At 40.4% G+C, this 26489-nt stretch overlaps 1 protein-coding gene, 1 non-coding gene and 1 pseudogene across 3 annotated transcripts in view; all 3 read left to right on the top strand.

Moving 5' to 3' along the window:
• The window catches only part of SCFD2 (sec1 family domain containing 2), a 435166-nt gene that overhangs the window by 85844 nt on the left and 322833 nt on the right, over nucleotides 1-26489 (top strand). The window contains exon 4 of the mRNA XM_012441117.3: nucleotides 7971-8146. Coding sequence (XP_012296540.2) covers nucleotides 7971-8146 — 176 coding nt within the window. The remainder of the gene's footprint in view (nucleotides 1-7970; nucleotides 8147-26489) is intronic.
• LOC105709191 (60 kDa heat shock protein, mitochondrial-like) lies at nucleotides 21076-24291 on the top strand (annotated as a pseudogene). Its single transcript, XR_010338305.1, has 2 exons — nucleotides 21076-21107; nucleotides 23111-24291. The product of XR_010338305.1 is annotated as a 60 kDa heat shock protein, mitochondrial-like (transcript).
• On the top strand, nucleotides 22718-22824 carry LOC135271941 (U6 spliceosomal RNA). Its single transcript, XR_010340068.1, has one exon. It is a non-coding gene; the product is annotated as a U6 spliceosomal RNA (small nuclear RNA).

Here is a 26489-nt window from a genome sequence, read left to right as displayed (position 1 = left end):
ACTACTAAATTCATGGTACTGTGTTGTTGATATTTTCTGTTAGGAGATATTGCTCCTTTAGATCATATGCCTTGTATGAGAAGGTGACAGTGCACAAATATGGTGGCTGAGTCTAGTCTCAGCTAGGAAATGCTGATTGGATAAAAAATTTGATTTTTTTTTTTTGAAGTGGAGTCTCACTCTGTCACCCAGGCTGGAGTGCAGTGGCACGATCTCAGCTCACTGCAACTGCCACTTCCTGGGTTCAAGTGATTCTCCTGCCTCAGCTTCCTGAGTAGCTGGGATTATACGTGAGCACCACCATGCTCAGCTAATGATGGATTGATGGGAATATTCTATATTTTGATTGTGACAGTGGTTATCCAACCATATGCACTTGTCAAAATTCATACAACTGTATGCTAGAAAAGGGTGAATTTTACTGTATATAGAAAATGCCTTAATAAACCTGATAAACAAATCAAAGTATTAATGAGGTTTTTTCCTATGAGTATTTGAGCAAGCAAATTGTTAGCTTGCTGCTTTGAGAATCAGGAACAAACCCATGCTTTACCACGAGACCAAAGAAACTCGTGAGACTCACCTTCCTACTTACCATTCCCAATCTTCTTCTTCTTCTTCTTTTTTTTTTTTTAAAAAAAATGCGGGCGATGGGGGAGATCCAAGATGGCCGCTTAGGAGGAACTCGGGAATGCAGCTCCGAGAGAAAGCACAGAGGGTGAGTGGACGCCGTATTTCCAGACTGATTTTTACTGCCCACAGAACAGGAGATTCACACGCAGAGAAGCCACACGGGTCGCCAGCGCCGCTGGCGCCGCTGGCTTGAACGGCGCAGCCGCTGGGCCGGCACCCTGAGGCAACAGCTCACTGTATAAAGTGAGAGAATCTGAGTCCCCTATAAGCCAGCAAGGGGAGCTGAAACGGGGAGCCAGGGCAGCGCCACGAATCTCAGAGCCGCGGCTTTAGCCAACGCAGCGGCTCCGGAGGCAGATCGGATGAGACGGTGTCCCCTCTTACCCAGCAAGAAGACCTGAAACACAACTGAAACCGGGACGGTCCAGCTCTGTGGAGGAGGGGCGTTCTCCATAGGCACCCTGCTGTTCTGTACCAAGGCAATCCGCCACTACAGAGACTCCGTCACTACAGGGGCGGGCCAACATAGCGGAAGCAGTTCTAACTACACCCAGAAGTTCACACGGAAGCTGGGTGGAGCCCACAGCAGCTTAGCGAAGCCTCTGCAACCTGAGTGTGACTAGGCTGCCACCTTGTGGGCAGGGAAAACAGCAACCGCACAGGGGAACATCAGAAAACAGTAACTCCCTGGGACAGAACACCTCGGGGGAAGAGCAGGGGGTTTATGAGTTCTGCCACAGCAGACTTAAAATTACCAAAATCAGAAAGACAACAACTACAAAGTCAGCAGGTGGAAAAATCCACAAAGATGGGAAGAAACCAGCGCAAAAAGGATGAAAACACCCAAAACCAGAACACTTCTCCTCCTACAAGGGATCACAACTCCCCACCAGCAAGGGAACAAGACTGGACGGAGAATGAGTGTGATGAAATGACAGAATCAGCTTTCAGAAAGTGGATAATAAGAAACTTCCGTGAGCTAAAAGAACATGTTCTAACCCAATGCAAAGAAACTAAGAACCTTGAAAAAAGACTTGACGAAATGCTAACAAGAATGGACAACTTAGAGAGGAATATGAGCGAATTGATGGAGCTGAAAAACACAACACGAGAACTTCGTGAAGCATGCACAAGTTTCAACAGCCGAATTGACCAAGCAGAAGAAAGGATATCAGAGGTCGAAGATCAACTCAATGAAATAAAACGAGAAGGCAAGATTAGAGAAAACAGGGTAAAAAGGAATGAACAAAGTCAACAAGAAATATGGGACTATGTGAAAAGACCTAATCTACGTTTGATAGGTGTACCTGAATGTGACGAAGAGAATGCATCCAAGCTGGAAAATACTCTTCAGGATATTATCCAGGAAAACTTCCCCAACCTAACAAGGCAGGCCGAGATTCAAGTCCAGGAAATACAGAGAACACCACAAAGATACTCCTCTAGAAGAGCAACCCCAAGACACATAATCATCAGATTCACCAGGGTTGAAATGAAGGAGAAAATACTAAGGGCAGCCAGAGAGAAAGGTCGGGTTACCCACAAAGGGAAGCCCATCAGACTCACTGCAGACCTCTCAGCAGAAACCCTACAGGCCAGAAGAGAGTGGGGGCCGATATTCAACATCCTTAAGGAAAAGAACTTTCAACCCAGAATTTCGTATCCAGCCAAACTAAGCTTCATAAGTGAAGGAAAAATAAAATCCTTTGTGAACAAGCAAGAACTCAGAGAGTTCATCACCACCAGACCAGCTCTACAAGAGCTCCTGAAGGAGGCACTACACATAGAAAAGAACAACCAGTACCAGCCACTCCAAAAACACACGAAAAGGTAAAGAGCATCAACACAATGAAGAATCTGCATCAACCAAAGGGCAAAACAGCCACCTAGCACCAAAATGACAGGATTGAATTCACACATAACAATATTAACCCTAAATGTAAACGGACTAAATGCCCCAATCAAAAGACACAGACTGGCAAATTGGATAAAAAGCCAAAACCCATCAGTGTGCTGTATCCAGGAAACCCATCTCGCAAGCAAGGATACACAAAGGCTCAAAATAAAGGGATGGAGGAAGATTTACCAAGCAAATGGAGAGCAAAAAAAAGCAGGAGTTGCAATTCTCATCTCTGATAAAATAGACTTTAAAGCAACAAAGATCAAAAGAGACAAAGAAGGACATTACATAATGGTAAAAGGATCAATGCAGCAAGAAGAGCTAACGATCCTAAATATATATGCACCTAATACAGGAGCAACCAGATACATAAGGCAAGTTCTTAAAGACTTACAAAGAGACTTAGACTCCCACACAATAATAGTGGGAGACTTCAACACACCACTGTCAATATTAGACAGATCAACGAGACAGAAAATTAACAAGGATATCCAGGACTTGAACTCAGACCTGGAACAAGCAAACCTAATAGACATTTACAGAACTCTCCACCCCAAATCCACAGAATATACATTCTTCTCAGCACCACATCACACCTACTCTAAAATTGACCACATAATTGGAAGTAAATCACTCCTCAGCAAATGCAAAAGAACGGAAACCATAACAAACAGTCTCTCAGACCACAGTGCAATCAAGTTAGAACTCAGAATTCAGAAACCAACCCAGAACCGCACAGCCTCATGGAAAATGAACAACTTTCTCCTGAATGTTGACTGGATAAACAATGAAATGAAGGCAGAAATAAAGACGTTCTTCGAAACCAACGAGAATGAAGACACCACATACCAGAATCTCTGGGACACATTTAAAGCAGTCTCTAGAGGAAAATATATAGCAATAAGTGCCCACATGAGAAGAAAGGAGAGATCTAAAATTGACACCCTATCGTCAAAATTGAAAGAGCTAGAGGAGCAAGATCAAAAAAACTCAAAACCTAGCAGAAGACAAGAAATAACTAAGATCAAAGCAGAATTGAAGGAGATAGAGACACGAAAAACCCTTCAAAAAATAAATAAATCCAGGAGCTGGTTTTTTGAAAAGATCAACAAAATAGACAGACCACTAGCCAGACTAATAAAAAAGAAAAGAGAGAATAACCAAATAGATGCAATAAAAAATGACAAAGGCGATATCACCACAGATTCCACAGAAATTCAAACCATCATCAGAGATTATTACAAACAACTCTATGCACATAAATTAGAAAACCTGGAGGAAATGGATAAATTCCTGGACAGCTGCCTCCTGCCAAGCCTAAACCAGGAAGAAGTCGAAACCCTGAATAGACCAATAACAAGGTCTGAAGTCGAGGCAGCAATTAAGAGCCTACCACCCAAAAAAAGCCCAGGTCCAGATGGGTTCACAGCCGAATTCTACCAGACATACAAAGAGGAACTGATACCATTCCTACTGAAACTATTCCAAATAATCCAAAAAGAGGGAATCCTTCCCAAATCATTTTATGAGACCAACATCATCCTAATACCAAAACCTGGCAGAGACTCAACAAGAAAAGAAAACTACAGGCCAATATCCATGATGAACATAGATGCAAAAATCTTCAATAAAATAATGGCAAGCCGATTACAACAGCACATCAAAAAGCTTATCCACCATGATCAAGTAGGATTCATCCCGGGGATGCAAGGCTGGTTCAATATACGCAAGTCTATAAATGTAATTCACCACATAAACAGAACCAAAGACAAAAACCACATGATTATCTCAATTGATGCAGAGAAGGCCTTCGACAAAATTCAACAGCCCTTTATGCTAAAAACCCTCAATAAACTAGGTATCGATGGAACGTATCTCAAAATAATAAAAGCTATTTACGACAAACCGACAGCCAATATCATACTGAACGGGCAAAAACTGGAAGCATTCCCTTTGAAATCTGGCACTAGACAAGGATGCCCTCTCTCACCACTCCTATTCAATATAGTACTGGAAGTTGTAGCCAGAGCAATCAGGCAAGAAAAAGAAATAAAGGGTATTCAATTAGGAAAGGAGGAAGTCAAATTGTCTCTATTTGCAGACGACATGATTGTATATCTAGAAGACCCCCTCATCTCAGCCCAAAAGCTCCTGAAACTGATAAGCAACTTCAGCAAAGTCTCAGGATACAAAATCAATGTGCAAAAATCACAAGCGTTCCTATACACCAATAACAGACTTAAAGAGAGCCAAATCAAGAACGAACTGCCATTCACAATCGCTACAAAGAGAATAAAATACCTAGGAATACAACTAACAAGGAATGTAAAGGACCTCTTCAAGGAGAACTACAAATCACTGCTCAACGAAATAAGAGAGGACACAAACAGATGGAGAAACATTCCATGTTCATGGTTAGGAAGAATTAATATCGTGAAAATGGCCATACTGCCCAAAGTAATATACAGATTCAATGCTATCCCCATCAAGCTACCAATGACCTTCTTCACAGAACTGGAAAAAACCACCTTAAACTTCATATGGAACCAAAAGAGAGCCCGCATAGCCAAGTCAATTCTAAGCAAAAAGAACAAAGCAGGAGGCATCACACTACCAGACATCAAACTCTACTACAAGGCTACAGTAATCAAAACAGCATGGTACTGGTACCAAAACAGAGATATAGACCAATGGAACAGAACAGAGGCGTCGGAGGCAACACAACATATCTACAACCACCTGATCTTTGACAAACCTGATAAAAACAAGCAATGGGGAAAGGATTCCCTGTTCAATAAGTGGTGTTGGGAAAACTGGCTAGCCATATGCAGAAAGCAGAAAATGGACCCCTTCCTGACACCTTACACTAAAATTGACTCCAGATGGATTAAAGACTTAAACATAAGACCCAACACCATAAAAACACTAGAAGGAAACCTAGGCAAAACCATTCAGGACATAGGCGTAGGCAAGGACTTCATGACCAAAACACCAAAAGCATTGGCAACAAAAGCCAAAATAGACAAATGGGACCTAATCAAACTCCACAGCTTCTGCACAGCAAAAGAAACAGTCAATAGAGTGAATCGGCAACCAACAGAATGGGAAAAAATTTTTGCAGCCTACCCATCTGACAAAGGGCTGATATCCAGAATTTACAACGAGCTAAAAAAGATTTACAAGAAAAAAACAAACAAGCCCATTCAAAAGTGGGCGAAGGACATGAACAGATACTTTACAAAAGAAGACATACATGAGGCCAACAAGCATATGAAAAAATGCTCATCATCACTGGCCATTAGAGAAATGCAAATCAAAACTACATTGAGATACCATCTCACACCAGTTAGAATGGCAATCATTAAAAAATCTGGAGACAACAGATGCTGGAGAGGATGTGGAGAAATAGGAACACTTTTACACTGTTGGTGGGAGTGTAAATTAGTTCAACCATTGTGGAAAACAGTGTGGCGATTCCTCAAGGACCTAGAAATAGAAATTCCATTTGACCCAGCAATCCCATTACTGGGCATATATCCAAAGGATTATAAATCGTTCTACTATAAGGACACATGCACACGAATGTTCATTGCAGCACAGTTTACAATAGCAAAGACCTGGAACCAACCCAAATGCCCATCGATGATAGACTGGACAGGAAAAATGTGGCACATATACACCATGGAATATTATGCAGCCATTAAAAACGAGGAGTTCGCGTCCTTTGTAGGGACATGGATGAACCTGGAAAACATCATTCTCAGCAAACTGACACAAGAACACAAAATCAAACACCACATGTTCTCACTCATAGGCGGGTGTTGAACAAGGAGAACACATGGACACAGGGAGGGGAGCACTATACATGGGGGTCTGTTGTGGGGGAGTGGGGGGGACAGCAGGGGGGTGGGGAATTGGGGAGGGATAGCATGGGGAGAAATGCCAGATATGGGTGAAGGGGAGGAAGGCAACAAATCACACTGCCACGTATGCACCTAAGCAACAACCTTGCATGTTTTTCACATGTACCCCAAAACCTAAAATGCAATAAAAAAAAAAAAAAAAAAAAAAAAAAAAAAAAAAAAAATGCTTACCCTGATAAACTAGTAATGAATAACTTAAAAATTCTTAATCTCTTCAAAAAATTTAATGAAAAGATAGAAAGATATGTTGTACACTTTTAAGTTTTGTGTGGCAAGGTCTTTATTTTTAGTATATTATGATCTTTAGCAAAAACCATTTATTAAGAGATATCTGCCATTTAGCATTGGGTAAGACGTTACATTCTCAGCATGACAGGAAGGGCTAACAGATGCAGCATAAGCCTCATTTGCTACCTCAAGGAATTGCCATGAGAATCAGAAAAGGGCGTGTTTGTGTAAGCATTGTGTAACTTTCTAAATAAATGGAGGCGGTTTCATCACCAAACATTTAAAAACCTAGATATATAACAAGCAAATAAACTTGGATTTCGGTATCAAAGGACAACCCATAAACATGGCATGGGTGAAACGTATAGCAGTGAACTACTTGACTTGCATCTATGTTTGGCCCCATTGCCTTCTTGTCCTGGTGGGGATAATCTGGTGTCCAGGATCTTTGTGCATAGCATGGAGGAATGGCAGGAATGAAATTTCACAGACTAGAGAGTGGGAGGAGACTCAGTGGAAAGACTGCTATCAGCAAAACTTGGCGTTAGGGGCTCTGAAGGAGTGAATCCTCAACAGTTCGTGTGTTTGTAGATATCCATGTGTTTTGTACAATCTCTATCCTTTTATGGGCTCTCTTTTTCTAAATGTAGGTGACCATTGTAGCAATGTCTGTGTAACAGCATGTGCTGTTATACACACCAACCCTTTCTTCTGATACCTCCTCTTCCAGTGGTTTTGCCACCCTAGTTCTTGATGCATTTTTATTCCATATAACAGCTTTTATCCTCATGAATATTGTCATGAACTCATTGACATCAGTGGTTAAGTTTTAGGTATAGTCATAACCAATTTCTCATCTTATTTTATGTACATATGCACACTATTAGAAATCATGCCTTTTTCCCTCTTAGATTGAGATGTCATATGTCATAAAGAGGTACTCCAAGTTGAGCTCAACAAGTATTTATTTGTATGACTTTATTTGAAAACTTATTTACAGAGTATTACATATTGATAAAATGAATTCTACTAGCAATATGACCTTGGCCAGATCCCTTAACTATTATCCCTGTTTTCTTACTTGCAAAATGCAAGTATTAATAATAGTACCAATTTTGCTCTTGTCACTATGTTGTTGTAAGAATCACAATAGCTTAGGACAGCTTGCAGTAAATTCTGAAGATCTGTGCAAATATAAGACAGTGGTATTATTAATGGAATCATTCTCATTATTTGTATACTACACCCAGAAGGAGACACTCTGATAAATTATTATGCTTTTCCAGGGAGAGTCACGCCAGGACAGCTCATGTCCTATATTCAGCTCTTCAAGAACAACCTCAAAGCTCTAATGAATCATTGTGGACTCCTCCAGCTTGGGCTGGCCACAGCTCAAACATTGAAACACCCGCAGACTGCCAAGTGGGACAACTTTCTGGCTTTTGAAAGGCTCCTTCTTCAGGTATGTTGCTATAGGAACTTTGTGGGGTCTTAATAATCAACGTTTTGACTTCCAGGGAAAAACCTCGATAGCCTTAGTAATAAATCATATTGTTGACATGTGCCCTGCCTCATATTCTCTAAGTGCCACCAAGTTAAAATTCAAGTAGAAACTTTTTTCATACCTGTTTAAAAAAATATTTTAACAGTAACATCTTTGGCTTCTCGTTCAGTACTAAGGATGTTTTTTGAGCATTGGGCTAACCTCTGGAAACCTCTTTGAATTTTATGCCATTTGGAACTTTCTTGCTCTTCATGGCATCTTTATTTGATCCTTGCTACTTTTTCTGTCAAGTATTATTGCTATTTACATTTCTTCTGATACTACCTAGTTTCTAATCCTTAAGCGATATGTGGCATGTGCCTTAAAATGATGTTTAGTAAAAGATGAAGGAAGTGAACTCCATTTGTAGTGTTTATACAGAGGTTTGTGTGTGGGATACAACCTTTTCATGACTGATGAAATATTTCCATGGGAAACTATTTTAAAAAGATATATTTTTTAAAAATTATAAAGTATTTAAAAATATATACAGTACTTTAAAAATGATAGAGGATTATAAAGCATAAATGTACATAAAATGACAAGTATCTGTCCTTTCCACATAGACTCAATATGATTTATCATTATTTTCATATTTATCATGGTCCCTTTTTCATTAAAGAAATAAAACTAGAGATAAAGTTGAAGCATTCTTGATGCTATGTAACCATCCCTAATCTGATTCTCCTTTTTCTTACCCTAGAGATAATTACAAGCTCAATTCATTGTTTTTATATTTTTATTAAATATTTACTTTCTCATACAGAGCATTATGCTGTGGGTTTTAATTTTACATAAGTGATATTATACTGTAAATATTCCTAAATAGCTTGCTTTTTTTCCTCTCAAGATTATTATTATTATTTTGAGATAGAGTCTTGCTTTGTCACCCAGGCTGGAGTATAATGGCACAATCTTGGCTCGTTGCAACCTCCACCTCCCAGTTTTAAGTGATTCTTCTGTGTCAGCCTCCCAAGTAACTGGGACCACAGGCACGCACCACCATGCCCAGCTAATTTTTGTATTTTTGGTAGACAAGATTTCACCATATTGGCCAGGCTGGTCAATGTGAGCCACTGTGCCCGGCCCCAAGGTTCTATTTTTAAGATAATCCAAAGTGATGTGCTGGGTGTGGTGGCTCACACCTATAATTCCAGCACTTTGAGAGGCTGAGGTGGGTGGATCACTTGAGGTCAGGAGTTCAAGACCAGCTTGGCCAACACAGCAAAATCTTGTCTCTACTGAAAATACAAAAATTAGCTGGGGTGTGGTGGCGGGCATCTGTCGTCCCAGCTACTTGGGAGGCTGAGGCAGCAGAATTGCTTTAACCCAGGAGGTGGAGGTTGCAGTGAGCTGAGATCGTGCCACTGCACTTTAGCCTGGGTGACAGAGGGAGACTCCGTCTCATAAATAAATAAATAAATAAAAGTGGTGTATGTATATCTAGCTCATTCCTTTTAACCATCTCATAAATATACAATTTACTTATGCAATCTATACCGATGTTTGGTTAGGCTGTTGCATTTGTGCCCATGTGTGTGTTGTGTGTGTGTATGTATGTGAGATTAGAAATAATTATGCAGTGAATACCCTGGAATATGTCTCCTGCTCTACATTGCTGAGTTTTCCGAATATCGCCAAAAACGTTGAACCAGGTAAGTTGCAAAGCCTTGTCCTCTTCAGGATGTCAATGAGCTCCATTCATTATCACAAAATGTTTAAAGTGTCACAAACATACATCAAGAGGCAGAAAAAGGAGCTTATTTCTTCATTATGTATTTTTTCTATTAAGGCAAAAGAAAAAAAACAAAATTTTCTGAGTCCGTAAAGATGGCTATGAGCCTTACCTCAAAATACCTTGTTTTGGCCGGGCGCGGTGGCTCAAGCCTGTAATCCCAGCACTTTGGGAGGCCGAGGCGGGTGGATCACGAGGTCAAGAGATCGAGACCATCCTGGTCAACATGGTGAAACCCCGTCTCTACTAATACAAAAAATTAGCTGGGCATGGTGGTGCATGCCTGTAATCCCAGCTACTCAGGAGGCTGAGGCAGGAGAATTGCCTGAACCCAGGAGGCGGAGGTTGCGGTGAGCCGAGATCGCGCCATTGCACTCTAGCCTGGGTAACAAGAGCGAAACTCCGCCTCAAAAAAAAAAAAAAAAAAAAAAAAAAAAAATACCTTGTTTTGTGAGATGATAATTTTTATTGTTTAAGATGGTTGGTTTTCTGTTATTTGGAGCAAAAATACATTCCCGTTAATTTGTAATATACTAAGATCCCATATGAAAGTGTTAGTCTGTTCTAGTTGTCAGTTTATCCATCACAGTGTTTTTAAATCCATATGTTCAGTTTTATGCTTTTATTCATGGGTAGTTTAAGGATTTTAATGCCATCACGAATTGAATTTTTAAAATTCAGTATTCCATTTCTTTATTGTTGGCATGTAGGAATATCTTGATTTTTGAATAGTGATCATGGATCCAACATCTTGCATTTTGTAATTATATTTGTTTTCTTCTTTCTTGTTGTTATTCATTGATTGTCTTAGATCTGTGTGGGCAAGAATATAATCTGTGAATAAAGTTGGTTTTGTTTCTTTGTTTGCACACTTGATATCAAGCATCCTTCATAGTGCATTGACCAGGCATACGAGGTCCCTTTTCTTTTTTTTTAATTGCATTTTAGGTTTTGGGGTACATGTGAGGAACATGGAAGACTGTTGCATAGGTACACACATGGCAGTGTGATTTGCTGCCTTCCTCCCCATCACCTGTATCTGGCATTTCTCCCCATGCTATGTCTTCCAACTCCCCACCCACCAGTGTCCCTCCCCTATTTCCCCCCGACAGACCCCAGTATGTGATGCTCCCCTCCCTGTGTCCACATGTTCTCATTGTTCAACATCCACCTATGAGTGACAACATGCGGTGTTTGATTTTCTGTTCTTGTGTCAGTTTGCTGAGAATGATGGTTTCCAGGCTCCTCCATGTCCCTACAAAGGACACGAACTCATCGTTTTTGATGGCTGCATAGTATTCTATGGTGTATATGTGCCACATTTTCTCTGTCCAGTCTATCATCGATGGGCATTTGGGTTGGTTCCAGGTCTTTGCTATTGTAAACTGTGCTGTAATGAACATTCGTGTGGATGTGTCCTTATAGTAGAACGATTTATAATCCTTTGGATATATACCCAGTAATGGGATTGCTGGGTCAAATGGAACTTCTATTTCTAGGTCCTTGAGGAATTGACACACTGTCTTCCACAATGGTCAAATTAATTTACACTCCCATAAACAGTGTAAAAGTGTTTCTATTTCTCCACATCCTCTCCAGTATCTGTTGTCTCCAGATTTTTTAAGGATCACCATTCTAACTGGCATGAGATGGTATCTCAATGTAGTTTTGATTTGCATTTCTCTAATGACCAGTGATGATGAGCATTTTTTCATATGTTTGTTGGCCTCATGTGTGTCTTCATTTGTAAAGTGTCTGTTCATATCCTTTGCCCACTTTTTCTTTTCTTGTAAATTTGTTTTAGTTCTCTGTAGATTCTGGATATCAGCCCTTTGTCAGATGGGTAGATTGCAAAAATTTTTTCCCATTTGTTGGTTGCCGATTCACTCCAATGACTGTTTCTTTTGCTGTGCAGAAGCTGTGGAGTTTGATTAGGTCCTATTTGTCTATTTTGGCTTTTGTTGCCAATGCTTTTGGTGTTTGGATCATGAAGTTCTTGCCTACGCCTATGTCCTGAATGGTTTTGCCTAGGTTTTCTTCTAGGGTTTTTATGGTGTTAGGTCTTATGTTTAAGTCTTTAATCCATCTGGAGTTAATTTTAGGGTAAGGTGTCAGGAAGGGGTCCAGTTTCTGCTTTCTGCATATGGCTAGCCAGTTTTCCCAACATCATTTATTAAACAGGGACTCATTTCCCCATTGCTTGTTTTTGTCAGATTTGTCAAAGGTTGGATGGTTGTAGATGTGTGGTGTTGCCTCCGAGGCCTCTGTTCTCTTCCATTGGTCTATATCTCTGTTTTGGTACCAGTACCATGCTGTTTTGATTACTGTAGCCTTGTAGTATAGTTTGACGTCTGGTAGTGTGATGCCTCCGGCTTCGTTCTTTTTTCTTAGAATTGACTTGGCTATGCAGGCTCTCTTTTGGTTCCAAATGAAGTTTAAGGTGTTTTTTTCCAGTTCTGTGAAGAAGGTCATTGGTAGCTTGATGGGGATAGCGTTGAATCTGTAAATTACTTTGGTCAGTATGGCAATTTTGACTATATTGATTCTTCCTAACCATGAACATGGAATCTTTCTCCATCTGTTTGTGTCCTCTCTTATATTGTTGAGCAGTGGTTTGCAGTTCTCCTTGACGAGGTCCTTTATGTTCCTTGTTAGTTGTATTCCTAGGTATTTTATTCTCTTTGTAGCAATTGTGAATGGCAGTTCATTCTTGATTTGGCTCTCTTTAAGTCTGTTATTGGTGTATAGGAATGCTTGTGATTTTTGCACATTGATTTTGTCTCCTCAGACTTTGCTGAAGTTGCTTATCAGTTTCAGGAGATTTTGGGCTGAGACAATGGGGTCTTGTAGATATACAATTATGTCGTCTGCAAATAGAGACAATTTGACTTCCTCCTTTCCTAGTTCAATACCCTTTATTTCTTTTTCTTGCCTGATTGCTCTGGCTAGAACTTCCAGTACTATATTGAATAGGAGTGGTGAGAGAGGGCATCCTTGTCTAGTGCCAGATTTCAAAGGGAATGCTTCCAGTTTTTGCCCGTTCAGTATGATATTGGCTGTCGGTTTGTCATAAATAGCTTTTATTATTTTGAGATACATTCCATTAATACCTAGTTTATTGAGGGTTTTTAGCATAAAAGCTGTTGAATTTTGTCAAAGGCCTTCTCTGAATCAATTGAGATAATCATGTGGTTTTTGTCTTTGGTTCTGTTTATGTGGTGAATTACATTTATAGACTTGCATATGTTGAACCAGCTACTCCTACTTGATCATGGTGAATAAGCTTTTTGATGTGCTGTTGCAATCGGTTTGCCAGTATTTTATTGAAGATTTTTGCATCTATGTTCATCATGGATATTGGCCTGAAGTTTTCTTTTTTTGCTGAATCTCTGCCAGGTTTTGGTATTAGGATGATGTTGGTCTCATAAAAGATTTGGGAAGGATTCCTTCTTTTTGGATTGCTTGGAATAGTTTCAGAAAAATGCTATCAGCTCCTCTTTGTATGTCTGATAGAATTTGGCTGCGAACCCATCTGGACCTGGGTTTTTTTTGGGTGGTAGGCTCTTAATTGCTGCCTCAAATTCAGCCCTTGTTCTTGGTCTATTCAGGGTTTCAACTTCTTCCTGGTTTAGGCTTGGGAGGATGCAAGTGTCCAAGAATTTATCCATTTCTTCCAGGTTTAGTAGTTTATGTGCATAGAGTTGTTTGTAATAATCTCTGATGATGGTTTGTATTTCTGTGGAATCTGTGGTGATATCCCCTTTATCGTTTTTTATTGCATCTATTTGATTATTCTCTCTTTTCTTTTTTATAGATTAGGCTAGTGGTCTGTCTATTTTGTTGATCTTTGCAAAAAACCAGCTCCTGGATTTATTGATTTTTTGAAGGGTTTTTTGTGTCTCTATCTCCTTCAGCTCTGCTCTGATCTTAGTTATATCTTGTCTTCTGCTAGGTTTTGAGTTTTTTTGATCTTGCTCCTCTAGCTCTTTCAATTTTGATGATAGGGTGTCAATTTTAGATCTTTCTTTGCTTCCCATGTGGGCATTTATTTCTATATATTTTCCTCTAGACACTGCTTTAAATGTGTCCCAGAGATTCTGGTATGTTGTGTCCTCATTCTCATTGGTTTTGAAGAACGTCTTTATTTCTGCCTTCATTTTATTGTTTATCCAGTCAACATTCAAGAGCCAGTTGTTCCGTTCCCATGAAGCTGTGCGATTCTGAGTTAGTTTCTCAACTCTGAGTTCTAACTTGATTGCACTATGGTCTAAGAGAATGTTTGTTATGATTTCTGTTCCTTTGCATTTGCTGAGGAGTGATTTACCTCCAATTATGTGGTCAAAATTTTAGAGTAGGTGTAATGTGGTGCTGAGAAGAATGTATATTCTGTGGATTTAGGGTGGAGAGTTCTGTAAATGTCTATTAGGTTTGCTTGGTCCAGATCTGAGTTCAAGTCCTGGATATCCTTGTTAATTTTCTGTCTCATTGATCTAATATTGACAATGGGGTGTTAAAGCCTCCCACTATTATTGTGTGGGAGTCTAAGTCTCTTTGTAAGTCATTAAGAACTTGCTTTGTGTATCTGGGTGCTCCTATATTGGGTGCATATATATTTAGGATCGTTAGCTCTTCTTGTTGCATTGATCCTTTTACCATTATGTAATGTCCTTGTCTCTTTTGATCTTTGTTGGTTTAAAGTCTATTTTATCAGAGACGAGAATTGCAACTCCTGCTTTTTTTAGCTCTCCATTTGCTTGGTAAATCTTCCTCCATCCCTTTATTTTGAGCCTTTGTGTATCCTTGCATGTGAGATGGGTTTCCTGGATACAGCACACCAATGGGTTTTGGCTTTTTATCCAATTTGTCAGTCTGTGTCTTTTGATTGGGTGTTTAGCCCATTTACATTTAGGGTTTATATTGTTATGTGTGAATTTGATCCTGCCATTTTGATGCTAGCTGGCTGTTTTGCCTGTTAGTTGATGCAATTTCTTCATTGTGTTGATGCTCTTTACCATTTGGTATGTTTTTGGAGTGGCTGGTACTGGTTGTTCCTTTCTATGTTTAGTGCCTCTTTCAGGAGCTCTTGTAAAGCAGGCTTGGTGGTGATGAAATCTCTGAGTACTTGCTTGTTCGCAAAGGATTTTATTTTTCCTTCATTTATGAAGCTTAGTTTTGGCTGGATATGAAATTCTAGGTTGAAAGTTCTTTTCTTTAAGGATGTTGAATATTGGCCCCCACTCTCTTCTGGCTTGTAGGATTTCTGCTGAGAGATCTGCTGTGAGTCTGATGGGCTTCCCTTTGTGGGTAACCCGACCTTTCTCTCTGGCTGCCCTTAGCATTTTCTCCTTCATTTCAACCCTGGTGAATCTGACGATTATGTGCCTTGGGGTTGGTCTTCTTGTGGAATATATTTTTGGTGTTCTCTGTATTTCCTGGACTTGAATATTGGCCTGCCTTGCTAGGTTGGGGAAGTATTCCTGGATAATATCCTGAAGAATATTTTCCTGGTTGGATTGATTCTCTCCGTCACATTCAGGTACACCTGTCAAATGTAGATTAGGTCTTTTCACATAGTCCTATATTTCTTGGAGACTTCGTTCATTCCTTTTTACCCTTTTTTCTCTAATCTTGCCTTCTCATTTTATTTCATTGAGTTGGTCTTCAACCTCTGATATCCTTTCTTCTGCTTGGTCAATTCGGCTATTGAAACTTGTGTATGCTTCGTGAAGTTCTTGTGTTGTGTTTTTCAGCTCCATCAATTCACTTATATTCCTCTCTAAGTTGTCTATTCTTGTTAGCATTTTGTCTAATCTTTTTTCGAGGTTCTTAGTTTCTTTGCATTGGGTTAGAACATGTTCTTTTAGCTCACAGAAGTTTCTTACTACCCACCTTCTGAAGCCTGAGTCTGTCAATTCATCAGGCTCATTCTCCATCCAGCCTTTTTCACTTGCTGGTGAGGAGTTGTGATCCCTTGTAGGAGGAAAGGTGTTCTGATTTCGGATGTTTTCATCCTTTTTGTGCTGGTTTCTTCCCATCTTTGTGGATTTATCCACCTGTGTCTTTGTAGTTGGTGACTTTCGGATGGGGTCTCTGAGTGGACATCCTTTCTGTTGATGCTGAAGTTATTTCTTTCTGTTTTTTAATTTTCCTTCTAACAGTCAGGCCCCTCTGCTGTAGGACTGCTGGAGGTCCACTCCAGGCCCTGCTTGCCTGGGGATCACCTGCAGTGACTGCAGAACAGTAAAGGTTGCTGCCAGTTTCTTCTTCTGCTATCTTTGTCCCAGAAGGATACCTGCCAGATGTCAGTCTGAGCTCTCCTTTGTGAGGTGACTCTTTGGGTATATGGGGGTCAGGGAGCTGCTTGAGGAGACAGTCTGTCCTTTATAGGAGCTCAAGTGCTGAGCTGTGAGCTCTGTTGTTCATTCAGAGCTGCTGGGCAGGTACGTTTAAGTCTGCTGCAACAGAACTCATAACCCACCCCCCCTTTTTTTTCCCAGGTGCTCTGTCCTGGGGAGTTAGGGCTTTTTATATGAGTTTCTGTTGTGCTGCTACCTTTTTTCAGGGCTACCCTGCCCAGCGAGGAGGCAGCCCAGTCACTGTCTGCCTAAAGAGACTTTGCTGAGCTGCTGTGTGGGCTCCACTGAGCTGCCATGTGAACTTTTCTGCAGTCCTGTTTATATGGGTATAGTTAGAACTGCCTCGGCAGTGCCGGCCCACCTCTATAATGGCGGACTCTCTCTGTAATGATGCACTGCCTCAGCAATGGCAGACTACCTTCATAGTGGTGGACTGCCTCGGTAATTGTGGACGCCCCTCCCCCACAGAGCTGGACCATCCCAGGTTCTGCTGTGCTTGCTGTGAAACTCTCAATCCAGAGCGTTTCAGATTGTTGTTTTTTTTGTGGGGATGGGACCAGCTGAGCCTGATCACCTGGCTCCCTGCCTTAGAGCCCTTTTTTTTTTTTTTTTAGTTGAATGGGTTACTCTGTCTCCCAGGTGTTCCAGTTGCCTGTTGAAAAGGCGCCGGGATCTGTGTGATATCCCGTGCAGCAACCCACTGTGCCGGCTGAAACAGCTGCGCTGAGATTCATGCGGCTTTTTTGCCTGGGAATCTCCTGGCCTGACTCCCTGTTTCAGTCCCCTTTTTTATCAGTTGAATGGGCAACTTTATCTCCCAGGAGCTCCAATCAGCAGCTAAAACGGCGTCCGCACCCGTATATTTTGTGCGGAGACCCGCAGTGCTGGGGCGCCGGCCAAAACAGCCACGCCGGCCAAAACAGCTGTGCTGGTGATCCGTGGGCTTCCTCCGCCTGGGAATCTCCTGGTCTGTAGGCAATAAAAATCCATCTGGAAATGCAGCGTCCACTCACCCTCTGCACTTTCACTGGGAGCTGCAATCTTGAGCTGCTCTTAATCTGCCATCTTGGATCCGTACTAGGCCCCTTTTGAATAAGACTCACTAACAGGCATCTTCATCTTATACCTGATGTTCAAGAAAGTGTTCCAAAATGTTACCATTAAGTATTATGTTTAGTGAGGTTTTGTTTGTTTTTAATCAGACTAAGGAAGTTTCTTCCTAATCCTAGTTGGCTGTTTTTTTGTGTGTGTGTGTGATGCATTATTATTGAATTTTGTTTAATGCAGATTATTAATTTTTTAAATGACTATCTCGTTTTTCTCCCTTAATCTGTTAATGTGGTGAATTGTATTTATAATTTTTTAAATGCTAAATAATCATCATTGCATATCTAGGATAAGGTCAACTTATTCTTTCACACACATACACTCATACACACATGAACATATGCATACACTTGCATACAAATTGCTGGATTTAGTTTACTAATATCTTCCATAGAAATTTGCATTTATGCTCATAGGTGAAATGAGTCTTTTAAAAAATTTCTTTCTTCTTCTTCTTTTTTTAAATTTTAATACAGAGTCTTGCACTGTCGCCAGGCTGGAGTGCAGTGGCACAATTTCGGCTCACTGCAGTCTCCACCTCCTGGGTTCAAGCGATTTTTCCATGTCAGCCTCCCAAATAGATGGGATTACAGGCACATACTACCATGCCTTGCTAATTTTTGTATTTTTTTCTAGATATGGAGTTTCGCTATGTTGGCCAAGCTGGTCTCAGACTTCTGACCACAAGTGATCTGCCCACCTTGGCCTCCCAAAGTGTTGGGATTACAGACATGAGCCACCGCACCTGGCCTATATTTTTTCTTTATTTTTCTGCCATTGCCTGGTTTTCCAAAAAAGGTTATATTATAATAGTTTGGTAAAATCAGTTATGGTGAGTTTCACTTCTTCTATTCTCTATTTGTTTAAGAAAGGAATTATCAGTTGCTTAAAAGTAAAATACTTCCAAAAAATAATCTGGACATACTGCTTTGTTGTTATTTGTAATTATAATAATATAAGTAATAATTAATAATCAAGTGATTCAAAACTATAATTTCTTCAATTCCTTATTGCTTTGATTTATCTTCTGTCAGAAGTGATTTTAAATTACTCACAATAATTGTGAATTTGCCAATCATTCCTTTTTAAAAAATATTTCTGTCTCTATCACTGTCTTTTTATCTGTCTTCATTAAAAACTATGAGCTCATATTCTTTCATAGTTCTTTTTTTTCTTTTTTTTTGAAACAGGCTCTTGCTCTGTCACCCAGATTGAGTGTAGTGGTATGATCACTGCTCAGTGTAGCCTCAACATCCTCCACTCAAGTGATCCTCCCACCTCAGCTTCCTGAGTAGCTGGGACTACAGGAATGCACCAGCACTCCTGCTCATTTTTATTTTTTATTTTGTGTAGAAACGGGATCTTTCTGTGTTGCCCAGGCTGGTCTCAAACTCCTGGACTAATGTGATCCTCTCTCCTCAGCCTCCCAAAATGTTGGGATTACAGGCATGAACCACTGCACCTGGCCTAATATCATAGTTCTAATCTAATACCACAGGGTTCATTTTAGTTTTCTCCCTTTCCATAATCATATCTCCCTTCTCTGACAGTGAGGAACTTGTCTCCTATTATCCTCAACATATTTAATTACTCTATCAGTCCCCACTGAGGAGGCCGGGATGCCTCCTCATCTCACCTGGGCTCTCTCTTCCTGCTCCAGGCCATGGCCAAGCCCACATGGATGTTCTTTCTCGCTTCATACAGAGGCAGCCCTGTAGAAACCTCCCCATATGGTTGCTTTTCTACCTCGATTGAGCTCTGACATCTCACCCTGTGCTGCCCCTGCCTCTGCCTTCTTCATGGATACCCTCCTCACCCCTCTCAGGTTCTAGCACGCCACACCAAGCCCACACTGTGGCTCCTGTGGCACAGATGCCCTCCTCATTCTGCAGACTCTGACACTCTGTGCTGAGTCACTGCCATTGCTACTGTCCTCTTTGGCTGCCCTCACCACCGTGCTCTGCATCCTACACTGCATCCTAGGATGTTGCTGTCCCCCAACCTCCATGTGGATACCCTTCTCACTCCCTTTGCTTCTGACAACCCATGCAGGGCTGCTGCTGCCTTCTCCCCTCTCCTTCAGTCTCCCCATTCCCCTTCCAGATAACTTCTTCACTGCACTTGGGCCCAGGAGTTGTGTGGACCTCTAGCATCCTTACCTTGCTCAGGTTCTGATCCCCTGCCCTGGACCCTCACTTCTGCCACCTTCCACCTGGATACCCTTTCCATCTCTTTGGGTTCCAACAACCCCTGCCTTCCCTGTGGACACTCTCTTCACACTCGTGACCTCCTTCATTCCCCCTGCTCTCCCTTATGGACAATCTCTTCACCCTGCTGCTGCCCACCATCACATGTCCTCTAAACTGAACCCCACTCCAAAATCTCATAAAATTGGTTCAAAACAGGGCTATACAGAGATTTTCCCTTGAGAATGATAATCTTTCTAGATAAGCTTACTAGAGGTTTCTGAAGAAACTTGACATATTAAGTCTAACCCATTTTACATTTGTAATTAATTTTTGAAATCTTTTGTTCTGTATTAAACTCTTAGACTATTAGATGTGATCATGGTAATTGGTGTGGTTCTTTCAACAACTAAAGAAAGAATTAAAGGCCAGGCACTGTGGCTCACGCCTATAATCCCAGCACTTTGGGAGGCTGAGGTGGGCAGATCATGAGGTCAGGAGTTCGAGACCAGCCTGACCCACAGGGTGAAACCTTACCTCTACTAAAAATACAAAAATTAGCTGGTGTGGTGGCAGGCATCTCTAGTCCCAACTACTCAGTAGGCTGAGGCAAGAGAATCACTTGATCCTGGGAGGCAGAGGTTGCAGTGAGCCAAAATCGTGCCACTGCACTCCAGCCTGGGTGACAGAGCAAGACTCCATCTAAAGAAAAAAAAAAAAAAGAAAGGAAAGACTAAGGAAAGCCAGACATCTGTAGTTTCAACTACTCAAGGGGCTGAAGTGGGAGGATTGCTCGAAGTTAGGAGTTTGAGGCTGCAGTGAGCTGTGATCGTGCCTGTGAATAGCCACTGTGCTCCAGCCTGGCAACATAGAGAGACCCCCTCGCCTCTGCCCAATCTCTTAAATAATAATAATAAAAAAAGACTGAGAAAAGAAGTAAACATTTAAAATACTAAGACCGTACTTTTATCATAATTGCATATCACCCTGGCCAGTACTGTGTTCTCAGTCATTTCTGGGTTTTTATAAGTTAGGGTTTTAGCATAGGCGAATGTATAAACTGACCATGGTAATTGCTCTTTGTTTATGGACATGCTTACTTATATAGTATACACTCATCCATTAGTTTAACAAGTCATAATATATGGGCAGCTGCCCCTTTTACAGACTTTGGTTTGAAAGTAGAGCATTTGAGTTTATTTTGAGCATGAGGACATTTCGTTTTTCCCCAAGGGCTTGAGAGCCACCAAGAAATTTCAGCTAATGTTAAGAATTGTTTATTTATTGGAAGACTCATTTCCACCACTTTTTACCAGGCCTCCATCACTGAAACCTCAGTGTTTACTTTATGGCCTAAGTAACGTTATAGACAACCTTGGTTAAAAAAAAGAAATTGGCCTTAGAAATCTACAGTTAAAAATAGGTTACTGCATTTCTGCTACTTACAGTGGTTTTGGTGATCTAATGACTAGTCAGCAACAGACTGAGGACTGTTTGTAAGATTTGTGTTGAACTTATGCTCCTGGAAACGATAGATTTATAAATTTAATTTCTAACAATATTATTATGTTCTCAAAAGAGAAACCTTTTTGAGTATTGTTGGGGAAAATCTAATATTTGTTAGCAGTGAGTACAATTTAAAAACCAGAGACAAAGCATCTTCATGACTCCTTTTTTCTCTCTCTCATCTCCAAGATCCAATATCATAGTCAGTGTTTTAGGCATTCAATACATATGTGCTAGTTGTAAAATAATTCTGATTTTGCTTCAAATTTGAAGTGTAGAAAAGAACAAGTTTAAACTGATTATGGATAGTTTTCTGATTCAATTAGTGAGTGTTTTCACAAAGTAGCTTTGCCTTCTTTTAATTAAAGTACAAATTCGTTTAATTTGGTGAAAGGGTATAAAGTATGAAGAATCCCTTTCTTACAGTATACCAAGAGTGTTTGGCTTAGTTTCCTTATCTAAAGAGGAATAAAGTATCTACCTCATAGTGTTATCGTTAGGATTGAGTGAGATTATATGTGTATTAATACATAACTAAGTACAGTAAATGCTCAATAAATAATCATTGATATTTATTCTTTCAGCTGGATCAAAAATATTACAAATGCCAACTTATTTTATGTGAGTAATGCCTTTAATATATTCTCACCTAGATTTTGGTTTCCTAAATTAAAATTTATTAAGGAAGAATGAGTTTGTCACTTAGAAAAATGTGACCATCTTTTTATATTTACTGTTTGATAACATTTGACAGTATTTTTCTTTAAATCTTGATTTAAAACCCACTTTTTCTGCAATGGATGACGGATGTTTTTATGCTAATTGTCACAAGAAAAAAGCTTTTTATTTTTTTTGGCTGGGTGCAGTGGCTCACGCCTGTAATCCCAGCGCTTTGGGAGGCTGAGGCAGGTGGATCACAAGGTCAGGAGTTCAAGACCAACCTGGCCAACAGGGTGAAACCCCATCTCTACTAAAACTACAAAAAAATTAGCTGGGTGTGATGGTGCATGCCTGTAGTCTCATCTACTTGGGAGGCTGAGGTAGGAGAATCACTTGAACCCAGGAGGCAGAGGTTGCGGTGAGCCAAGATCACACCATTGCACTCTAGCCTGGGCAATAGAGCGAGACTCTGTCTCAAAAAAAAAAAAAAAAAGAGAAAGAAAAGAGTTTTTTTTCCCCCTCCTCATTAAAAATTTATTGGCTAGGCATTGTGAATCACACCTGCAATCCTGAGACAGAAGGATCACTTGAGGCCAGGAGTTCAAGACCAGTCTGGGCAACATAGTGAGACCCTGTCTGTACTAAAAATTAAAAAAAATTAGCTGGGTGTGGTGGTGCATGCCTGTGGTCTTAGCTACTCAGGAGTCTGAGGGGAGAGGTTCACTTGAGCCAAGAGGTAATTGCGCCACTGCATTCCAGACTGGGTGATCCTATCTCAAAAAAAAAAAAAAAAGGAAAAAGAAAACAGTTACTTTACAGGTACAGTGTAATTGCTATAGTTATAACAATAACTAGTGCTTGAACTTCAAAGAAAATGAAACCATTGACCTTTTTGTTAAAATTACGTAGCAAATAAGTGACCCTTTAAATTGTGCATTTGGTGCTCACTTTGGCAGCACATGTACTAAAATTGGAATGATACAGAAAAGATTAGCATGGCCCCTGCACAAGGATGACATGCAAATTCAGGAAGCATTTCACATTTTTAAAATCTAAAATAAAAGTAAATATTAAAGAAAAATTGTGCATTAGCAAATTCATTATGATTTTTAAGCCTTATACTTTTTCTGCTTGTCTTTAAAATGGTGTAGTGTATTGGTGTGTGGTAATAATAATGATAAACATAATTCTCATTGGATCCAGAAAACTTTGAAACCCCAGAAAAGATTTTGTGGGATAAAATCAAGGTATCACAGAGTGGGAACCCTGAAAAGCAATATGTATTCTCAAACGCTGTCCAACATCTGATTTCCCCTCTATAAAACCACTGAAGAGTGATACAAGGAAAAAAATCTTTTATACTCATAATCGCTGAAGACGTTGATGGAGAAGCTCTAAATACACTTGTCTTGAATAGGCTAAAGGTTGGTCTTCAGGTTGTGGTGGTCAAGGCTTCAGGGTTTGGTGACAATAGAAAGAACCAATTTAAAGATATGGCTATTGCTACTGGTGGTGCAGTGTTTGGAGAAGACAGATTGACCCTAAATCTTGAAGACATTCAGCCTCATGACTTAGGAAAAGTTGGAGAGGTCATTGTGACCAAGATGATGCCATGCTCTTAAAAGGAAAAGGTGACAAGGCTCAAATTGAAAAACGTGTTCAAGAAATCACTGAGCAGCTAGATGTCACAACTAGTGAATATGAAAAGAAAAACTGAACAGCTGACAAAACTTTCAGATGGAGTAGCTGTGCTGAAGGTTGGTGAGACAAGTGATGTTGAAGTGAATGAAAAGAAAGACAGAGTTACAGATGTCCTTAATGCTACAAGAGCTGCTGTTGAAGAAGGCATTGTTTTGGGAGGGGGTTGTGCCCTGCTTCGGTGCATTCCAGCCTTAGACTCATTGACTCCAGCTAATGAAGATAAAAAAATTGGTATAGAAATTATTACAAGAATACTCAAAATTCCAGCAATGACCATTGCTAAGAATTCAGGTGTTGAAGGATCTTTGATAGTTGAGAAAATTATGCAAAGTTCCTCAGAAGTTGGTTATGATGCTATGGCTGGAGATTTTGTGAATATGGTGGAAAAAGGAATTATTGACCCAACAACAGTTGTGAGAACTTTTACTGGATGCTGCTGGTGTGGCCTCTCTGTTAACTACAGCAGAAGTTGTTGTCACAGAAATTCCTAAAGAAGAGAAGGACCCTGGAATGGGTGTAATGTGTGGAATGGGAGGTGGTATGGGAGGTGGCATGTTCTAACTTCTAGAATAGTGCTTTACCTTTATTAATAAACTGTGATAGGAAGCCCAAGGCAGTGTTCCTCACCAATAACTTCAGAGAAGTCAGTTGGAGAAAATGAAGAAAAGGCTGGCTGATGTTTAAGACATCACTATAACCATCAGTTACTGGTTTCAGTTGACAAAATACATAATGGTTTATTGCTGTCATTGTCCATGCCTACAGATAATTTATTTTGTATTTTTGAATAAAAAGACATTTGTACATTCCTGATACTGGGTACAACAGCCATGTACCAATGTACTGCTTTCAACTTAAATCACTGAGGCATTTTTACTACTATTCTGTTAAAATCAGGATTTTAGTGCTTTCCACTGCCAGATGAGAAATTAGGCAGTCTTTCTGTGGAGAGTGAGAATAATTGTCTACAAAGTAGAGAAATATTCAATTATGTGACAACCTTTGTGTAATTAAAATTTGTTTAAAGTTTTTTAAAAAATCTTTTATTGACTATAACTTATTATAATTATAAAATGATAGCAAACTATGTATTAAGGAAGCAGCTGTGTTGAAAATTCCCACTTCCTGAACATATACTTTATAAATATATGTGTATTATATCCATTTCCAATTATTTCTTGAGGTAGAATTTATACTTTAAAATAGAAAATCCAGCTTGGAAACTGGTTTTTAAATAAAATATAAATGAGTTATAAAGCCACTCAAGAAAATTGAGGTGAAATATAGCTTTAGTTTTAAATTTTATCTCTTTGCAATAAAACATAGTCATCTATTTTATTGGCTGCCAAAGTAGTTTTTAATAGGTAGGATTGGTTTTTAAAAATATATTGAATGTTAGACAGTATCTTTCTATAACAAATAAAGTTTATGTAAGCTAAATAATAGTATGTCTGCTAATTCTACAATAAATTGGCAGATTTTACCTTCTCAGTCCTCTAGTGCATCTATTAGCTCTCATGTCATATGGCTTGGCTTGGAAATATGATGGCTCATTTTAGTGATGTTTCTGACTTCACCAATACCCTGGGAAGTTCTGTTTTATAATACCTTCTTTTTTTTTTATTGTACGTTAGGTTCTGGGGTACATGTGCACATCATGCAGGATCGTTGCATAGGTACATACATGGCAATGTGGTTTGCTGCCTCCATCCCCCCGTCACCTATATCTGGCATTTCTTCCCATGTTATCCCTCCCCAACATCCCCACCCTATGCTATCCCTCACTTAGCCTCCCCCAACAGACCCCAGTTTGTGATGCTCTCCTCCCTGTGCTCATGTGTTCTCATTGATCAACACCTGCCTATGAGTGAGAATATGCAGTATAATACCTTCTTTTTAGCCATTTATAATTAGGATTGAGTTTTTCTGGGAAGACCACTCTGCTTCTCCGTGGGCCTTGCTCTTCAGAGTCATTTGGCAGCATGGCATTTTGTCACTTGCAAAAGCATCTACGGATATTTGGATTAAGATGGCGGATAGGAGGCAGGACTAGCCTGCAGCTCCCACTCAGACAGACAGAGCAGTGTGTGGAGACTCACATCATGAACTTCTGCTCCAAGAACTACCACAGGAACATGCCAGGAAAGCTGAGAGAATGCACAGAACATTTGAAGGAACTGGATCACCACTGCAGGCTCCCTGAGATGCTGAAAAACTGAGAGTCGGCTTGCTTTCTCAGTGGAGAGGCTGGTGGTCTGGGGTAAGTTCTCAGCCCTGGTCACTGGCTGCCTGGAAGTAAACTCGGTTATGTTGCAGGGGCACAGTGGGCATGAGACTAGCCTTTAGGACTATGGGCTACGTGGGAGCTGGATGAGGCCTGTAACTGCCAGCTCTGCCCGACTTCCTTGGTGCTCTGTGTGATTCAACAGAGGCAGCCATAATCCCCCTGGGAACATAACTCCTTTGGCCTGGGTACCACATCCCCATCTCCCACAGTAGCTGCAGCAAGCCCCAGCTAAGGAGAGTCTGAACTCAGACACACTTATTCCTGCTCTCACCTAGTGGTCTTTCTCTACCAGCCCTGTCTGTCAAAGACAGAAGATATAATCTCTTGGGAGCTCTATGGCCCTGTCTACTGCCTGAAAAACCTGAATACTTAACCAGGCAACCCTAAGACAAGTTTGCATCCTCCTATAGTACCGCAGCTGATGCATTCTTGAAGCCACCTCCTGGCAGGAGGCCAACCAAAAAAAACCAGCACACTAAACAAAAATACAACCGAGGACCCTCACAGAGTCCACTTCACTTCCCTGAAACCTCCACTGGAGCAGGTGCTGGTATCCATGGCTGAAAGACCTGAAGATGGATCACATCACAGGACTCTTTGCAAACACTCCCCAGTACCAGCCTGGAACCTGGTAGTTCCACTGATTGGTTAGACCCAGAAGAGCAAAAATGATCACTGCAGTACGACTCTCAAGAAGCCCCATTCCTAGGGGAAGTAGGGAGAA

The sequence above is a fragment of the Aotus nancymaae genome, unplaced genomic scaffold (genome assembly GCF_030222135.1).
Source record: "Aotus nancymaae isolate 86718 unplaced genomic scaffold, 86718_ANA_hifiasm-v0.15.2.pri h1tg000006l, whole genome shotgun sequence".
NCBI classification, from domain to species: domain Eukaryota; kingdom Metazoa; phylum Chordata; class Mammalia; order Primates; family Aotidae; genus Aotus; species Aotus nancymaae.
Note: the sequence above shows the minus strand (reverse complement) of the source record. Positions and strands in the feature narration are given on the sequence as shown.